At 42.4% G+C, this 18456-nt stretch overlaps 1 protein-coding gene across 3 annotated transcripts in view; it reads right to left on the bottom strand.

Annotated features, from left to right (window-relative positions):
- AFAP1 (actin filament associated protein 1) overlaps positions 1–18456 on the bottom strand; it is a 142384-nt gene that overhangs the window by 38344 nt on the left and 85584 nt on the right. For all 3 annotated transcript variants that reach the window (XM_019552881.1, XM_019552880.1, XM_019552882.1), the window contains exons 7-9: positions 12783–12875; positions 9360–9444; positions 3069–3218 (exon numbers count right to left, since the gene is read on the bottom strand). In XM_019552881.1, the coding sequence (XP_019408426.1) occupies positions 3069–3218; positions 9360–9444; positions 12783–12875 (328 nt within the window). The remainder of the gene's footprint in view (positions 1–3068; positions 3219–9359; positions 9445–12782; positions 12876–18456) is intronic.

Genomic DNA, 18456 nt, shown 5'->3' with positions numbered 1-18456 from the left:
CGTTTGACCCCAGTACTCTTTCCTGCCATGGCAGGGGGTTGGACTCGATGATCTGCTCAGGTCCCTTCCGACCCTAGAAACTATGAAACTATGAAACTTTTCTAACTATTTCACTGGTCTAATAAAAGATATCACATCTACCCAAAGAACCTTGCCTGCCTATGTCCTTAGGCCAACACAACAACAACCAACAACCTTGGAAGTAAAAAGTACCTTTTAGCTTTGCTCCCCATTACATGTCTTGCATGAATTTTATAAAGAGTGTTTTCACTTCCAGATAGACTATGAAAAGAGGAAAGGATTGAATGACATCTTCTTCAGAATGAAATTTATCTGAAATGAATAATCTTCCATCACACATCAGATTTTTTATTTTGATCTCAAAGAGGAAAGCGCTTAATCACACTGGACAGCTGTCTCTTTGGTTTTCATTAGCATGATGACTTATAGTTTAATTTCTCCAGGTTTCTATTCCAGCTACATAGATTTAACTTCAAGGCTTGATCCAGCTGGACTTGTCTGAAATATGAAAATCCTGGAAGATGCCATCATGCCTATAAAACTGCATAGAGAAAGAGGTGGTACACAACCTCCTGATCTTGGCTATTTATGATTCCCAGCAATATCCAGATGCTCTTCTCCTCTTAAACCAGACTCTGTATAGCTGCACAAGATAATACAAACGTTATAGATGAAAAATCCTTCATATATATGCCAGCTTGCCTATTTAGTGGATATTGCTGCCCCCCACCCTCCTCAAATCTCACTTTTTTCTTTTCCCACAGTGCCTCTCTGAAAAGACCTCCCAATCTATCACCCTTCACTTGAATAGAAAGTGGACTCAACTTTTTCCTTGTAAATGTTTCTAATTTTAACTTTCTAACTTTTTAACTAGTTTACACATGGCACTATTAGGCCAGAGTAAACTAATTAACTCTGCCATAGGTTAGTATTGCCTGACACAAGTGCTATCCCACAGCGAGTTATGTACTCTGCCACAATGCACATGTAGACAGTGACCAGGGCCAGCCTTGTAGACAGTGCAAGGGATGCCTGTAACACCCTTGTGCCCCAGCCAGTCCCTCTGCAGCACACTAAGCTGGGGCAGAGCAGCTCTGGGGTGGCAGGCTGGCCTCCTGGGCTCCCTGCCAGCTATACCACCCCAGCTCAATGTGCTGCGGGCATGGGCACACTTGTAAACGCTGCACCTAGGAGCAATAAACTCTGGTACGAACTGGGCCGGAGTTTATTGTATCGCATTAATATTTATGTACAAACATGACAACAAGCTAACGCAAAAATACATCATCCACAAAAATGCCATCTAACAACCAAAGCAAATAATTGGTAATATACATTTTCAAAATAAGCCTAGAAACAGCCGAGTTGAGCCTGTTACAAACAATAGAAATGGCTACATTTCATTCTAGATGCTCCATTAACTATAAATACTACAGATTAGATTATATGATTGTAGTTAATTCAGAAGAAATATATTTCCCTTCTCAAAATGTTTAACATAATACAGAGTGGTCTACTGACCAAACTTTCCAGGCTCTGCAAAGTTTGAGTAACCATGGAAGCCAGATGCTGCAAGGCATCAGTTTAGCTGGACTAGGCTTTCCAGCTTTCCAGCTGTTCTTTTTGGTTGATCTGCATTCAGCTGACACACACACATTTAATAAATGGTTGCTTATACAAGTGATTCTCAAGCTGTGATGTGTAGGCCACCTGTGATCTATAGAGTGCTCCCAGGAGGTCTGCAGAACTATTTCTGTCACAATGGACAAGCATCTATCAAGCCTGTCTGCTTTCTGCCAATTGCCGCCCAATCATATCTCAGTTGCCAGAGGTTTTTCTGACCGGCAAGAGAGAAAAGGCAATCCCTTTCTACACCTCTGAACCTTGCTGATCTGTTTCATGGCTTTCTTTTATGGTTGTTTCTTTGGCTTAAAAACTCAGATGTGTTCCCATCTGGACATGTCAGTAAAATCAGAGCACCAGCAAGAAAACAGCAGAACAAGACTACAATGCAAAGTGACCTGGAAAAATCAGAGTTGTTGGAAAATCATAATCTGTCAGTGTTAATATACAGAATCTTAAATATGGGAAGAAAAAAATGCAATTTAGATGAAATTCTTCTTCTAAACAAAAGAAATGCAAAATGGCAGAGAAAGTGATGTAAGCGTCAGCTGAATTTACGTGCTTACCTTATATAATATTTCCTTAATAATATATCTCAAGGTACCAAAAGCCAGAGGAAAGGCTTGAGATTAGGACTGTAAGTGGAGGGGCAGAAGTTCTACAACATATTTTATAAACTTACAAACTTTTGCACAATGTGTACAAGTTTAAGAACACAGGACCAGAAAGGATCTTCTATTAGTAATTAGTCCTATTAGTAATATAAATATTCATGCCTAGACACAGGACTGATTTGAGCCTGATATTATGCACAATACTAAGACAGCATTTACTGCTCGATACTAGGTAGGTAAGTATAGAAATACTACAAGCTGAGATTATCTGTCTATGGGTACATTTGGGGAGTCATGACATTTTGGGAGAAATCTCACACAGCGGGGAGTAGTTATCTGACTACATACCAGATACCCATGCCATATATTTCCTTTCATAAACAAACCAAGATTCATCTTACAAGTAAATATGTTTTTAGAAAGCAAGTGCAGAGCCTCACTGCCCTCCGGGTGAAGAAAATCCTTCTGATTTTCAAGGTAACATCTATTTGTGACCAATTGATTCTTGTCTGTTGTTGTGTTGGCTCTGGCTTAATTTAACAGTCTTTTCACTCCTTGGTGTTTACCCCTTTGATAACGTATTTCAGCCTTTGGTTTGTGAGTCTTAACCAGCCAAGGTTTTCTAGTCTCCTCTTATATGGTAAATTGCCAGATCATCCTAGTATCCCTACTTGGCATCTGTTCCAGTCTAGGTTCACCTTTCTTTAATATGAAAATAATTTACAGCAGGGCAATCTTACTCTTAGGGGTGGGTACTATCAAGCTTTAGTTGCAGCAAAAGCTCAAGACAAAGTGATCCAACTCTCTTACCACATGTTGGAACATCTTCCTCAGCTGATGAGGTCTGTTCATCTGTTGATGGTTTTTTCTTTCCTAATCCAATGATCTTCGTTATTTTTTTCCCTGTTACTTTAGTTACAGTACCCTTGGCCTCTGACTTAGAACTCTTTTTCCTCTTCACTGTCAAGAAAACAAATATATTTATGTCTTAGGATGTACAAATGAAACCAATTGCAGGAGAGCACAAGGATCAAACACAAGGATCTGCACTACAGAAAAACAAGCATGCATAAAATGGTCTTCATTCTTAGAGTGAGAATTTGACGTAGAGAATCTAGTTCTTTTCTACCATGAGATACATACCCACAAGCCTGGTAATGGCAATGCTAAATTCACAGGCTCAAACCATTTTAAAAAACATGGCATACAGAAAGACAGGAACACCAAAAAGTAAGTTCATCATTTAAATTTACCAGTATAATGACTTCTCTCTAATAACCATCTAATTCTGCAAAGTCCATGGGATACTTGTGTAGATGTACCCACTAAATTTAAATTATACATAGGCTTTACTGCAGAGTAGACTAACTAGCTCTGTAGTAAAGTGTCACCGTCTACTCATGTGCCAGTTTTAAGGCATGGGAAACTAATTAACTCTGCTGTAAGATAGTACTGCCAGAGTACTTAACTGGGCAGAAACACATGTGCACTGGGGGGGGGGGTATAAATTTCTCCTGGTCAGCCCAGCCAGGCAGGGGCCTGCTTTGCCCTGGCTCAAATTGCTGCTGCTCCAGTGTAGATACTCCAGCTGAAATTGCTACAGAGTTTATTGCTTCACATGAATTGCACACGTAGATGAACCTACTGGTGCATCTATGGTGATGCAGTTACTGAACTATCATTTAATATTTCCTTCTGGAAGTACTAAATTATAGTGCAGTACAGTCCATACTGCACCTTGCACACTGCACACAGTTACTTTTAGCTGCTAAGTTACTGTAGCAATGCACTATATTGCAGGAGCACATCAATATGGCGACATAGCTACAGCATCAGTGTGTGCCCATAGATGCTACATTGCCATAGCACTTTGCGACAGCAATGTAGTGTCACATATAGATACACCCACTGTATCTAGAATATAATACAAACAAAGCTGGACAATATGCATTCATTTTTAAAAATATAATGGCATTAATATATAAACACAGATCAACAGATCAACATATGGTAAGACTGCCATGCAAATATAATGGCAATGAACTAGATGCATCTTCTACACTGCTCCACATTCTTGCTGCTGGGAGAACATCAAGGAAGCTACACTGATCAAAAAGGGTCATTTTGAAAAGTTCCTGTATAGGATAACTTTTCTTTACAAAGAAATAATTAAAATCACTTAAGGTAACTAATGATTAGTGCTCACTAATATTTGGTGCTCAATTTTAGGGAACAGACAAAGCGGAAGGAAAATAGTTTATTGAGATATAATCTATACTGTAGGGGATTTAAAATATATTATTATTAACTTATGTACTTAAAATAATACTAAACATACACAACCAATAAACAAGAGCTGAGCTGCAAAACAAGAATGGGATGGGAATCACTCACCCATCCTAGGTTTCATCTGCAGCCGGGGTTAACTTGCAAACGCAGGCCTTTTTTAAACTGACTTTGGCCGATTTAAAATTTGACAAGAGATGAATTAACTTGAGTGTTTTTGATGAAATTTATCTGAATTTTAGTTTATTGGAACTTGCAAGGCACACGAACAACAACCATCAATGGGTGTGAACTAATGTGAACTGAGCCAAAAAAGACTGAGCAAAAGGTTCACATGAAAAGCACGAACTGAAATGTAAAACACTGATGTTAGAAAAACATCTAATGAATAAACCATGTGAACTGAACACCTACAGTAAGGAATGTACCTAAAAAAGAGAAATAATTAAGAAAGTATCAAAGCCATAATATGGTCTGTATTTTAGCTATTAATTAACATGGAAAATCATTAGAAATTCTGTCTGTCTGACTGTCGTCTTCTGTGAGCATCTGTCATTAATTATATGCAGCTGGGGGGGGAGGGGAATCGTATTTTCTCAACTGGACAGTGAGTTATAGACAAACAGTAGTAAAGTAACTATCTGCATGTGAAAACAAAGGGCTAAATCTTGCTCCCACAACTGCAAAGAATGATCTCAACTAATATTTTACTTTCCCTACGTGCAATGAACTCTCAGAGATCTGGGGACAACATTTGCTCGCAGCCCTGTGAGCATAAAGAAACAGCAGAAGGCAGCACTTGACTGAAGACAAGTTGCTAACCCACACAGCATCAGCTTAACAACATCTAGAGCAGGGAAGCACTTTTGTGATTGAGGAATACGCTGCCCTATTGAGAAACATCTCTCAGTGAGGTGGAAAGAGTACTCCCAGAATAAAGATCAGGTAGTTAAACTAGCTGATCTGAACATATCCTTGTCACTTCCCATGATGTCCTATCCTGACGTTCAGCTGAAATGTAGAAGAAATACGGCCTCTTCCCTCCAGCTGAGGGAATGCATTCTCTGATCTTACGACACATAAGACAGACAATTCTTTTCGCCTCCACCACAGCATAACAAGAAACGAGTGAACGTGGGATTACAACAGGGGTGGGGCAAAACGACAGATGCAGCCAGACTCCATTTCCCAGCAGCTGATTCCTGCATTGCTGCGGCCGGTTTGCATGGAGACCCCAGCAGCGGCAGTGACGTGACAGTGCAGGGCCAGGGTTTCCATGGAGACCAGCCCCAGCAGGGGTAACAGGGTGAGCGGCTGAGCAGGGAACTGCGCCGGGGCCAGGGCTGGGATTTTGTAGCGGTGACAGCCTGGTTAGGAGCCAGGGCAGAATTGCGATCTCCTACCCACATGCCCCAGGCAGGAGCTCTGCTCCAGGCTGGGGTCACACTCACTGCCACAAGATCCCCTCCCCGGATCCTGAAGCAGTTCCCCGCCCAGCTGCATGCCTTGCCAGCACTGCTGGGGCCGGTCTCCATGGAAACCCTGCCCTCCCACCGTCATGGCCCTGCCACTGATGGGTAGCCATGGAAACTGGCCACAACAACATGGGCAGGGAAATGGAGTCCACCGACGGCTTGATCCAGCCCACAGGCTGCACTTTGCTGCCCCTGGAGTGAAGTAGGCAGTGACTCTGTTGGGCAGGACTTGAAACTGGTGCCTAGTGAATTTAGTTTTTTCTCATGTAGCTAAATGAGCTTTCCAATTTTCCCAGCTCTCGTTGTTTAAAACTGAATATAAAAAAAAGCCATGATTTGTCTGGTACCCCTTAAAATTTTTCAGTGGTCCCAGAAATGTTATTTTGAACTAAATGTCACCATTTGCATTCGTCTTCAGTGACAGAAATAAAGGCTAAGATTTCAACAGTAACTAGTAATTACTTGGTTTAGGAGCATTAAAGGGTCTTGATTTTCAGAGCTGGCATGCTTATCAGCTTCTGAAAATCAAGGGTCTTTGAAGTGCCTCAATTCAGGCATTCAAAATCACTGTTCATTCATTCTGGTCAATTAGACCACGATGGCTGCAATAGTCTTGAATGGCTACAGTATTTCCATACTTCATGCTTCCTGTCATTTTGTGAAAATGTTTGTGGAAGCCCATCACATCATTTGGTTTCTAGGAATCAGAGTGTATAAACTGATGAAACTATTACCCAAGTTGTAAACCGTAACAGCTTACCAAAACCAATTTATCTGTCCACTCCTATCCTAGTACAAAAGGAACCTAAAGTAATGCAACTATCATACCTTCTCGCATACCATATACCTCCAAATAACATGCACACTTTTTTTTTGGAATACAGAAAAAAACCAAAGATCTTTCCGGGTCACTGCCTACAGTTGGCTTCTTCATGGAGAGGCTATGTTGCCAGGTGGCTGCCAGCTTCTCTTGCAGACAGCAAACAGGAGGGGTAGCGTACAATGTTAACCCGTTCAGAGAAGAAAAATTACTTTCTCCACTTAAGAAATGCATCCCTATTTTAAAGGGGTGATTTGGGGGAAAAAGTAAGTGAATCATAGGTGTGTACTAATAAAGATTTTCTAGGGGTGCACTGATACCAATAGCTGTTTTTTAACCAGATTTAACTAACATAAAAAAAACCATTTTTGGGGGCATATTTCAGCAGCCTCCTGCGTCACATGTATCAGCATCCCAGCACTTAAAAGTGGTGCTTGAACTATAACTCGTTGAATGAGCTTTAGTTCTAGGCCTGCCACCACCATTTTTAAGCATGGGGACACTTAAGTGGAGCAGAGCCGAGTGTGGTGAGGGCAGATGCGGGCTGCCTGCTGTGGGTCTGGGGCTCTCCGTTCTGCTGCCTTTGCTCCAGGAGCCCTACGCCAGCCACGTGCTCCCTGCCTGCCCAGCTGCACAACTCATCGCCCCCACTGCTGCCAGGCAGGCAGGGGGCATGCAGCTGGCATGGGGCTCCTGAGGGAAAGGCAGCAGAATAGAGAGCCCCAAGCCCACAGCAGGCAGCCCGCATCCACCTCACACACAAATATGAGGGGGAGGCACATGCCCCTCCATGCCTCCCCTGGAGGGTCCACATAGTGGTGGGGAGCCCCCCCATCCCATGGACGAGCTGCTCATGGCTCTGTCCCACTCCCCGCTCTGGCCCTGGGTCCCATGCACTGCCCTGCCTGGGCACTGCCCCCCAGTCCTAACTGTGGGGGCCTCAATCTGCACCCCCCAGCCCCTTCCCTTACCCATGCCCCTTCCCCTCCTGCAAGGAGAAACCCACCATTTCCCAAGGGAACCTAGGCATTTGTGAACCCCGTCCCAAAAGGAGAGAGGGAACCCAGGTGTCAAGGGCCCAAGCCCAGAAGGCATAGTTATTGGTAAACATTAGGGGCTACAGTGGTCAAAAAATGCCAATAGCCAATAATGTCACTTCTCCTTTTATTGGTACCTATCCAATAGGCAACTGATATATCATTGCACCTCTAGTGAACCCCTTTATTGGTCCCGCTAAAGCATGCTCCCGATTGGCAAATCCTTCTCCTTTTAGAACAGACTGACCACAGCCATAGTTAACTACTTCTCTCTGCACTCTTGATTGTGGTATAAAGATCTTTATGTCTGAGAGACTGATATAGAATCTGCTGGTAGAGGGAAGTAGGAAGATGGCAAAGATCATGAACCAAATCACCTATAATAAAAGGCAGTCCACTTGAGTCAAGAAAAAAAGATGCAGTACTTGCCCAAAAACCAGTGTTGATAAAACTGTGTTCCAGTGCAGCTTACATCACCTTTTTATTTTGCCAGCCGCAAAGCAGTGTTGATTAAGTTAATTTTGGTCATTTGAACAAAAATATCTATATACTTCAAGCTGACTATTTAACTAGGTTGCTCTAACAAATGTACAGAATTGTTTTCTTTCACCAGAAAAGGGATCAGCTGGGGATTGATTTTGTAGATTTAGGTCAGGCAAAATTGCCATTAGATTTGGAAAGTCCCTCTGTTTGGAATATAAGAACTGGGAATAAACTTTATGGCTCTAATGTGGAGTACATCATTTTAAAGTAATTTAGCATATATGATTCTTGTCTTTCCTTGTAAAATTCTATGACACTTTTCCTGTTTAAAATTATATATGCACCTAGGGGAAAACCCTACACATAGTTGGCTAAATGTCCCCATAACGAAGTCTGTTTTATGAATATACGAAAAATCCAGTTTAGATACTGGATCTGATTCTGCTATCAGTTACATCACTTTTATGCAGAGGGAGACTCTGAAATAGAATGGATATACCCTGAATTCCACAAGTGTGAAATATTTAGTAACTTAGACTTGGCATAGTTTGAATTTCAAGATAAGTACTTAAATTTCAAGATAAGTACTTAAGATAAAGCTAAACACTAACAGCAGTATTTAAAAACATTTCTACCTAGTGCCTCAATCAGAGGCATCAAATTCACTTGGCCACGCAGGCTGGATCTGGACTGTGTGGCTCCTTGCAGCCCAAATCTGGACTCATTTCTGGTGGTAGAGCAAGCAGCATCAGGGAGCTGCAAGGGTTAACACAGACATGTTTCAGCAGAGGTTGAAACATGTCCCCAGTAGAGCTCTGCCCTCCAGATACTAGTGTCAGGTTCTGCCCTCAAATTCCCACTCTGTTCAGAAGCCCCAAAGGCCACATGCTGTTGTTCCATAGGCTGTACATCGTATGCCTCTGTCCTAAACCATAAAAGAAACAATGTTTTTATTAATTATTTAACAAACACTGGAAAATGCTCTTCATCAAATATTCACCTTGTTCTTTTCCATTACAGATAGCAGTGATTCCATTTTCTATAGCACCCTCCCCATCTGAACTTGGCCTCTCAGAAGACAATTTCTACATGAATAAAGAAAAACAGGTTATTTTGCATATATTCAAAATGGACTCATGACACATTATTTGGCCATTTAAAATTATGCTTATTAAGAGATAAAGCACATACTATTCACTAATTTATTCTGAGGACAAGTATAAAATAAGTCAAGAGTTCTTTTCACAGGTTGGTCTTTTTATGGCACTGCACAAACCTTAAGAAAAAAGCTGTCACTGGAAAGCCTACCCACAATTAAGGCTAAGTTGTGAAATATATCTGTTTAAAAGGAACAGACTAATTTGTTTAAAATGAATTACGTTATTCATATTTTTCTTGTATTTCTAGATTTCAAATGTTGCTGTTTATTAATCTATGGGTTCCATAACAACTAGCTATGCCAGATTTATAAAAACCTTTGAACTGATTTCTTTAATGAACGTTTCAGATACACATTAACACCATAAAGAAAGTAAAATACATTCCTATTGGTAGCATTTCAGTACTTTGAATAATACAAGAAAAAGGGCTACAAAATTAAGTTTTTAGCACCAATAATAACTGTAATGGTTGGGAAAGAAATACGGGACTGTGTGGTATTAAATTTATACTGGGGATGACTATATTACTCAAGAGTGGTGAAGGCACAAATGAGTTATGCAGATCATCCCCAATAAGAGCCAATAAAAGTTTTATACCACACAACATAATGGTTGTGGTTTTAAACCGCAAAACAATGGTTTTGTTTATGGCACATATTTTTAGAGAATAGCTATTTTGTAACATTTTAGAGTTTAATTCTATTTTTCAGTAATACACTCAGACCTACATATTTGTTGTCATCCTGGGCCAAATTCTGCTGTTCAGCTCTTGTCTCTATGGACTTTGGAATGAGCCTGAAAGTGCCACTAATCAACAAGCCCCTCATTGCTTGTGCCTGCTTCGCACGAGTCCAAGCCCAAAATGCAGGCAGCACGGACAGCCTGAGTACATGCCCCAGCACTATGATAGAGTTCTCTATTCACAGAAATGACCCTACAAATGGAGAGCCTAATCATGGCACTGAGGCATGTGCCAAGGGCTGCTCTGATCAGCATACATTATCTAATTTACAGCACTGATGCAGGCAGGGTAGGTGCTTATTTCTTGGTGGCAGCCCCAGAATTCCTTGAGAAGCTGCATATGCATGGTTTGACACTGATGCCAATACACTGATAGAGGGGAGTTTGACCCAGTCTCTTGAGGTCAAATCCTATTCAGAAGAACTTTTAAACATTACATTTAAAGGAACCAGGAACTGATGCACAATAAAAAGGGTCATGGTCTTACAGTGAATGGGCCTGCTCACATGGATGCTCTTGCAGACCAGGAGCCTAGAACAGTGCTGCCCTGTTAATTTTTGGTGGATTGATACCTCCCTGTGGAGTTCCTCTCCTCCTTTATTTATGTTCTCGTGCCTTGATGATTCCTGAATCCAAGGCAACCATGTCAGAGTAATCAAGTGTCTCTCTGCTGAGGCACAAGTCCTTGAAGAAAGGTTGTAAGTATTACTGCTGTATGCCAGGGTTGTTCTTTAAGGGTTGTTCCTGCTCTCTGTAATCCCAAGGCAACCCAGTATGTCACCTCCATGTACTCCTATGCAGATTTTCTGTTGTTTACATCCTGTAGAGCAGCCCTGTCCAACAGGCAGCCCACAGGGTTAAGTTGCAGCCTCCTAGGCTTCTGCAACAGCAGCCAGAGTCTTTGGGCTCCCTCTTTTTTCTCCACCTTTCACTGCCTGTCCCTGGCCCAGGAGGCAGGTAGCACAGTGTAGCATGGCCAGGGGAGCTGAGGGTTAGGGAGGGACATGAATGATGAGGGAAGTGCACAGTGCAACAATACAGGAGTGCCTGCACAGGCATGCTGTACAGCAATGTTGGGAGGCTCAGGTGAATGGTGCAGCAGTGAACGTGGGAGTGTGGGTGAAAAACGCAGGGCTGTGGTACAGAGAGGAGCACCCTTGTAATACAAGAAGGGGGGCATCCATGTAGCGTGCGACAGAGGAGGCCTATGGCTCACCCTGGAGTGGCCCACAGACACTGGCCCCTGCTGGTTCAGCCCATGGGGCATTCAGCCCCCAGCTACTTTTAAGTTGAACAGCACTGCCATAGAGGTTCTAGCAAAAGTGCATATCTGTAATTCCCCCAACACTTCAACCATTTCCTTGGTCAGCTGCCTAACTTTTACCAAACTGATTTAGTAGTGCCTGGCTACCAAGGAATGTCTTTCATTTTAAATGCATGTGGTGTCTGAGATGTTACAGGGTGGGGGAACAATTTTAAAATGAAGGATTTAAATATTTTTTCCCTTGAAAAAGTTAAAGGATAAAACACTTATTTCATTTATGATATTATACAGATAAACATGTACTGTATTTACTTGAATCTAAAATTAGGTATTTTCCCCCAATCAGCATGGGAAAAAAGTCCCTTGTCTTAGATTTGCATGCATATGGGGGTGGGGAGTTGGGGGGGGGGCGGGGGCAGATAGCTGCTTCAGCTCTGACTGACCCTAATGCCAAGTTGGGGCAAGAGTCAGACCTGCCTCTTCTATTCTGTGCTTGCCCTCCGCAGCTTCCGCCTCATCTCTGCTCCCTCCCCGCTGCCTTGCTGTCAGGGGCAGCTCGGCTCTGGGTTGGGCTGAATTCTGTCCTGGGTACAGAGCACTTGGAAACTCTTTCCCCTGCATGGACAATCAGCAGCGCTGGTACTACTGCGTGGCCCAGCAGGGGCTGTTCTTCCATGTGCTGTGCACTGTGGGGGAGCAGAGTCCGAGCAGCATCTGACAGTAAGGGGAAGAATGGGAGAAGGAAAGAGGCAGAGACTGTGGGGAGCAGAGAGGAAGAGGCAGAAATGTTGGGGAGTGGGGGGAAGAGGTAGAGACTAGGGAGTGGGGTGCCAGTGGTGGGGGAGGAAGCCTGTAGGGGGATGTGGGGGAGGGCAGAGAACAAGGAGGCCACCTGATCCCCTCAGCCACTGCTTTCCCTCCTGTAGGGGGGGAAGAGGGGAGAGAAGGGGTGGCAGGTTTAAGACGACCCTCTGATAATTAGATTCTATATCTGGGAAGTAATATTAAACTTATACATTTTCAATATATAGAATCTAATCACTGGGGTGGGGTGGGGCAGGGGGTCACCTTAAACTCAGGGTATCTTAGATTTGGTAATTAATAAGTAATTGTGCCGAATTTGAAAACTGAATCCAGTAATTCATTAGAGTCCTCCTTTAGGAGCAACAGCAAGACAACTAGATCTGTGGAGTCATTACTGGTGCTTGCATAAGGAATCACCATGAACTTATCTTTGCAGTCATCTTTTGTAACATACCTTTTCCAGTTCTGTCTTGTGTACTGGTGAGCTAGATGATGGTCCATCTGAGTCTATAGCTCCTGTACAGTTGTTGCAAACTTCTTTTATTACCTTTAAAGAAATGCAAAATGGCTTCGTTGACAAACAAGTAAAAAAAAGAAAGTTATATTTCACTGGAAAAGCATCTTTATTCAAGATGAATCATATGAGTATATGCTCTCCTGATAGTTAAAATAGCAGCCTTGTGGAAATCATTCTCTTTATCCATAGGCAATGTGTTGGGCAAGCTGCCACTGCGTGAGCTTCTCCACATTGCCTCACTAAGTTATTTCATGAATGACCTGGAGGAGCCATAATGTCTAGAGGTGAAAGGTTTCAGTTTCTAGACTAGCTAAGCTCCAAGTCTCTCCTGAATAAAAAAAACTGCCAGAACTGCTGATTTCTGTGTGGTAGTTTTGCAACGTGAACTCAGCTGACACCACCAAATTAATTTCATTATGACTAAAAAATGGGATGCAATCCAAGGTCCCCAAAGCCAAAGGACAACACTTCTGCCTAATACACTACCCAGCTGCTCCTTTTCTTAATGAAGAAATAATGATGTGCTGGCCAAATTACTGATCTCTCTCTGATGCTGTTGAGTGTGTGGTTAGTATTTTTTCATATTAATTGTATAACATTTTACCAGTGACACCGACAAAGAAGCAATGAACCACGTCAATTTAAATATATTTTATGAAATGTGAATTATGGTATGTCTTTGAAATATTGAAGGAAACCCAACAGAGTACAATTTACAGAAGGAGATACTTTTTCATAAATCTGATGGGCTCTATGAAGGGATGAGGGTTTTTTATATCTTGTTGTCGCTAGAGACACTGTTTGGTTTTAGCTCCTAGGTGGGGCTGCCTACCATACTTCAGCCTGTGGTATCTGGTACTGATAGGCACACTACTTGTGGAGTATAAAGGAACAGCTGTTCTCAAGTTACGTCAAGAAAAACCACTATGTAAAAAGCACCTTCTTAATTAACAGATCTACCCCCTGCATGTCCTCCAAGTCACACGGCTAAAAATACGTGGTTTTACTGTCCTTTGCACCATTAGCACAGAAGACCCAACTCAGCCAAGAAAGAACAGGGTTTTCTGTTCTGCCTGAGACCTGTGAACCCAGTTCCAATTCTAGGGCAAATTTTACCATTAGTTGGGCTTGTGACCTCACTTATTTTTTAGCTGATAGCAGCACTTGGTCCACAGAACATTCACTCCCATAGGAAGTCCATAAATAGGAACGCTAACTTAATTTTTAGGTCCCAGTTTCTTCTGGCTGACTTAGAAGTGTTTCTCTGTAAAGTGAGCAAATCCAATATGGAAACCATTAAGACACAACAAAGATGGCACTGAGTAATGTAATTCTGTAACTCCATTTTAAGAGTTGACCTCATAGTTTATATAGTACTATTGTTGTACCATCTGAGCACATCACAATTTAAAAGAATTTATCCATGAGACATCCCCAAGAGGAAAGATAGTACCAGCAACCCCATTTTACCAAAGACGAAGTAAGGATCAGAAAAATTAAGTGACTCACTCCAATCTCACAGAAACTGTGCTACAAAGCACTGAAATAAACTCAGGCTTCCAGAGTCTCGTATTTGGATCTTAAACAATGTCTCATGCCCAGGGCCCATCTCAGATACAGTTGCTAGACCATACATTACCCATGCAATCTCCATCTTGAAGTCCGGCTTCAACTCTTCCTCTCTCTCTTTTTCATCATGTTTTGTGAACACCACTTATCAATAACTTTGGCAGCAAGAACAGGGATGGATATAACTTAGTCAGATTTTTTCCTCTCTGCTTTTCGACTATGCATTCCAGTTAAACTTTTTCCACAGTAAAAAGATCATCATGTGGGGAAATGTACCATTTACACATTCAGGTAAGGTCAATCCTGCTTCCCCTGAAAATGAATTTATCATATATTTTTGAGAGATTTTTCCCCCCTCTTTGCTTCAGTTCAGTGGAAATGCATTTGTGTTTTATTTGTAAGAAATTTGACTACTCGGTTTCTGGGAACATTCATTCCTGTCTCCTGCATGACCCTGATACAATGGCTCATGTTTTCAGCATCTGCTCACACCACACAGTTAGTTAATTTTGGCAGAGGCAAAGAGTAATAGAAGTTACAGACAGAACAGAGGGAAATGATTTGGCAGCAATCACAGAGTACTATGTGCAAAGTCATGCACTCGAGTAAATACTGTTCTTGTCATACCTCACATATTTAAGAAAAAGCTTTCCTTGTGTGTTTTCTTGGGTTGTAATTAAATTTTGATTTAAAAAAATGGCACACCATCAAGTGGCTTTCATGTCTGAATTTGAAGCAAAGGCACATTCAAGAATTAATTTATAGGAATATTTTTGGTACAAGTGATTCACTGGCTAGTGCATCAATCCCCGTGTGCAAAATTAATGTTTGATATACATCTAGTGTGAAATTGTACTTAAATGCCTCCATGAGACAAAATATGCTCCAATACGGAATAAGTGCACCCTCTATAATTAAGTTTGCAGAAACTTGTCATTATAATGCTGATCTCACATGCTCATAGTTCTTACTCAAAACTCTGAGTATAAAACAGGCCATGTGTGCTGCCAGCTCACATGATTTTATTGGAAGGTTCCTAGACTTCCGCAGTATTCCTACAGTCCCACCTCCTGGAGTCATATGAATGCATGAGAATCTCAGCTTGAACTGGAAAAAAACCCAGTAATACTTCTAGTCAGACCACAGGTCCATTATCTAGCCCAGTATCCTGCACCTTACAGTGGCAGAAAGCAGATGCTAAGGAGGAAGGGTATTTATGTGGGGCCCATGCAGACTGATCTGTCCCCTCCTCCTCTTTCCTTATTGCTGCTAGTATTTAGAGGCCTAAGAAGTCCTTATTTGGAGGCTGCAGCCCGTAATCATGCTTAATGATAGACCTTTTCTCCATTAAAATGTTGAATCCTCTTTTGAACTTAAATTGCCAACCTCTACAACATCTTGTGGCAATGAATTCCACAAGGCATTTACATGCTGAATGAAAAAAACAACACCTCCCTTGTAGCACTGTGAAAGATGGCACATGGTAAATCTCTATTTACTTCCTCTATGCCACACGTCATTTTAGAGACCACTGTCAAGTACCTCCTCAATTGTCTTTTCTTTGATCCTTCCCTCAACTTTTTTGCCTCAAGGCACTTCTCATAGCCTCTCTCAGTAAATGCCTTTTCTTAGCTTTCATTTGCTCTTTGCAGTTCACTTCCAGGCTGAAGTAAAATAAAATTAAAGAAAAAAAAATCTCTCTTTATTGCTGCTGGTCAGGGATACTGGGGAGGAGAGGGTGGGGAAGAGGACTGTAATGGAGCTAGCAGTCAACAAGACTGATTTTAGTCCATATATATATATCCCCTTTTAAATTCCATCTGACAGTCGGCCAGAACAACCCCCACACATCCTGTCCTGTGTTATTACCAGGAAGACAATTGCTATATATGGCAACTGGATCATACAGTTCTGTGAAAGGAGTATTCTGGGACAGCTCTGTATTGTAGCTTTAGGCATCACATTGTTGCTAGAAACACCAAGGTCTCATACCTTCCTCTGCTCCCCTCCCCCCCAGTAAAAACTGCCTATGCAACCCAAACAGCCCTTGGATGCAGCTACTACTTCAGACTGCAGTGCTCGACCTCTACTAATTTAAATACGTTTCCAAAGGTGGATGTTTTAATACTCGGCTTTCACTTTCTTTGTTTTGACCATGGAAAAATTTTAGAGCCATTTATCTGCTGTAAAGAATTCAGAAAGATCACAGCATGTCAGAAAGTTTTTAACATGGATTCCTATTTGAAATCATTTGGCTACATCCAGACAAGTGTGGACTCGCAGTATGTAGCACCAAACACTGCATGTGCAGGCATTCCCCCACACTGCTACCTTGCAGTGCAGGGGGTTTTTTGACCCTGGGAGATCCATGGCAAAAAAAAAGCAGGGCAATGCATGTGGTGGCAGTGCGCACTGCTCAGTACCAGACCCTGGCTGGCCGGAGCTATGCTCTGGCTGCTAGTCAGACTCCCACCTGCAGAAGCACCATGGCTGCAGCTCCCTGAAGCCCCAGGCAAGGCTGCTGAGGCCAGCACAGTTGCTGCCCCCCAGCCTCCCCTACCCCACCCAGGGTAACCTGCTGCATGCTAGAGGGTGCGTGGCACTAGCGTGCCCTGGGGACAAGTAGCAGCGGCACACTTGTCCCCAGGGAAAAAACCATCCATGTTCATGTGGACATGGCCTCTGTATTTATCTTGTGAACGGTGTAGGTGCTTGCACATCAGCAATGCTAATATTGTGCAGCATCCCCCGGACTCTTAAAAGGATTCTACGCCATCTCATGGCATGGTGGCACCCTGATTGAAGCCACAGACACAGACTAAGTTTCCCTTGGTCGGTGCTACCACAAGTGCACAGATATTCAGGAGTTTTTCCCCTACAACAAAAATGGCTGCTGTAGGAGAAAAATAACCCAAGAACTACCGAGGTTAAATCACTACCAGGAGAGTTTAGCCTGGGGGAGAAAATGCCAGTAAACGCTGTGGCTTCTCTCAGAAGAAAACATAGTTCTCCAGCATCCCCTGTACCCCCAGGAGACAGTGTAGAGAGCAGAACATGTCTCCTTCACAACCCCCGCATTGTGCTGTAGGGAAACTGGCTAACCATGGGCAGTCTAAATCAGCCACTCGGGACTCCCTTTGCCAGGCAGACTAACAGTCTTCAGAGTAACATGCTGAGATGTGTGCACAGGGCGCCACCTCCTGCCTGCCTGCCCTGCTGCTGCAGCGTCAGCACTACAAGCTCTCCATCCTTTGGGGCCTCAACATTCGAGTATCCGTACACACAGCTCTGGATACATTTTTCTACCTGGAAAAAAAAAAACCTGGGAGAATTCTCCCAGATTATTTGAAAGTGTACGCAGCCTGAAAATGATCGTTTTAAGCAAAGCCATTCCAAGTTTCACACTGAAGTAAAAGAAAACCTATGGTGAAAATAAGATTGTAAAGGCCTTATTGTCTTAATGCTTGGGGATATCTGAGTCAGAAAGAGAACAACCTGACGACTGAGCATGCAAAGAACGCTGCCATTCGCTTTAGCTGTAAACTGACGAAATTTATATGAAACAAGTAGAGATTCAGAGTCTGTGTTTACAAGCTCATTTCCAGACAGGGCTGTGCCCCAGTAACTTTTATGTGCCCCAATTTATCACCTAAAAAAACTTGGGATAAAAGCCTCTTAAAATAACTTGATAAACAATGCTGGTAAAGTACTTTAAAATCCTAAGTTGCAAGGAGTTACAGACAAAAAAAAATAGTAAAGTATAAAACAGTTAAGCAAGCTATTATGGGATTAATTTGCTCTCTAGCGAAATGCAGTTCAAATACAGGGTAGAAAATCCAGAAGCTATTTAATGTACCTAATCTAATACCTACCTAATACCTTAAGGAAGGCAGCACAACAGATTATTTTCTATTACATTTCTGGATAATTTATCATAGGTGCAAACTATGCAAACCAAAACACTGGCTTGCATCCATAGACGCTTCTCGAGCAAATCCCGGGACGTCATTCTCCCCTCGTACTCGGCCTTGGTAAGGCCACA

Source organism: Crocodylus porosus, unplaced genomic scaffold, assembly GCF_001723895.1.
Source record: "Crocodylus porosus isolate Cpor-Errol unplaced genomic scaffold, CroPor_comp1, whole genome shotgun sequence".
NCBI classification, from domain to species: domain Eukaryota; kingdom Metazoa; phylum Chordata; order Crocodylia; family Crocodylidae; genus Crocodylus; species Crocodylus porosus.
Note: the sequence above shows the minus strand (reverse complement) of the source record. Positions and strands in the feature narration are given on the sequence as shown.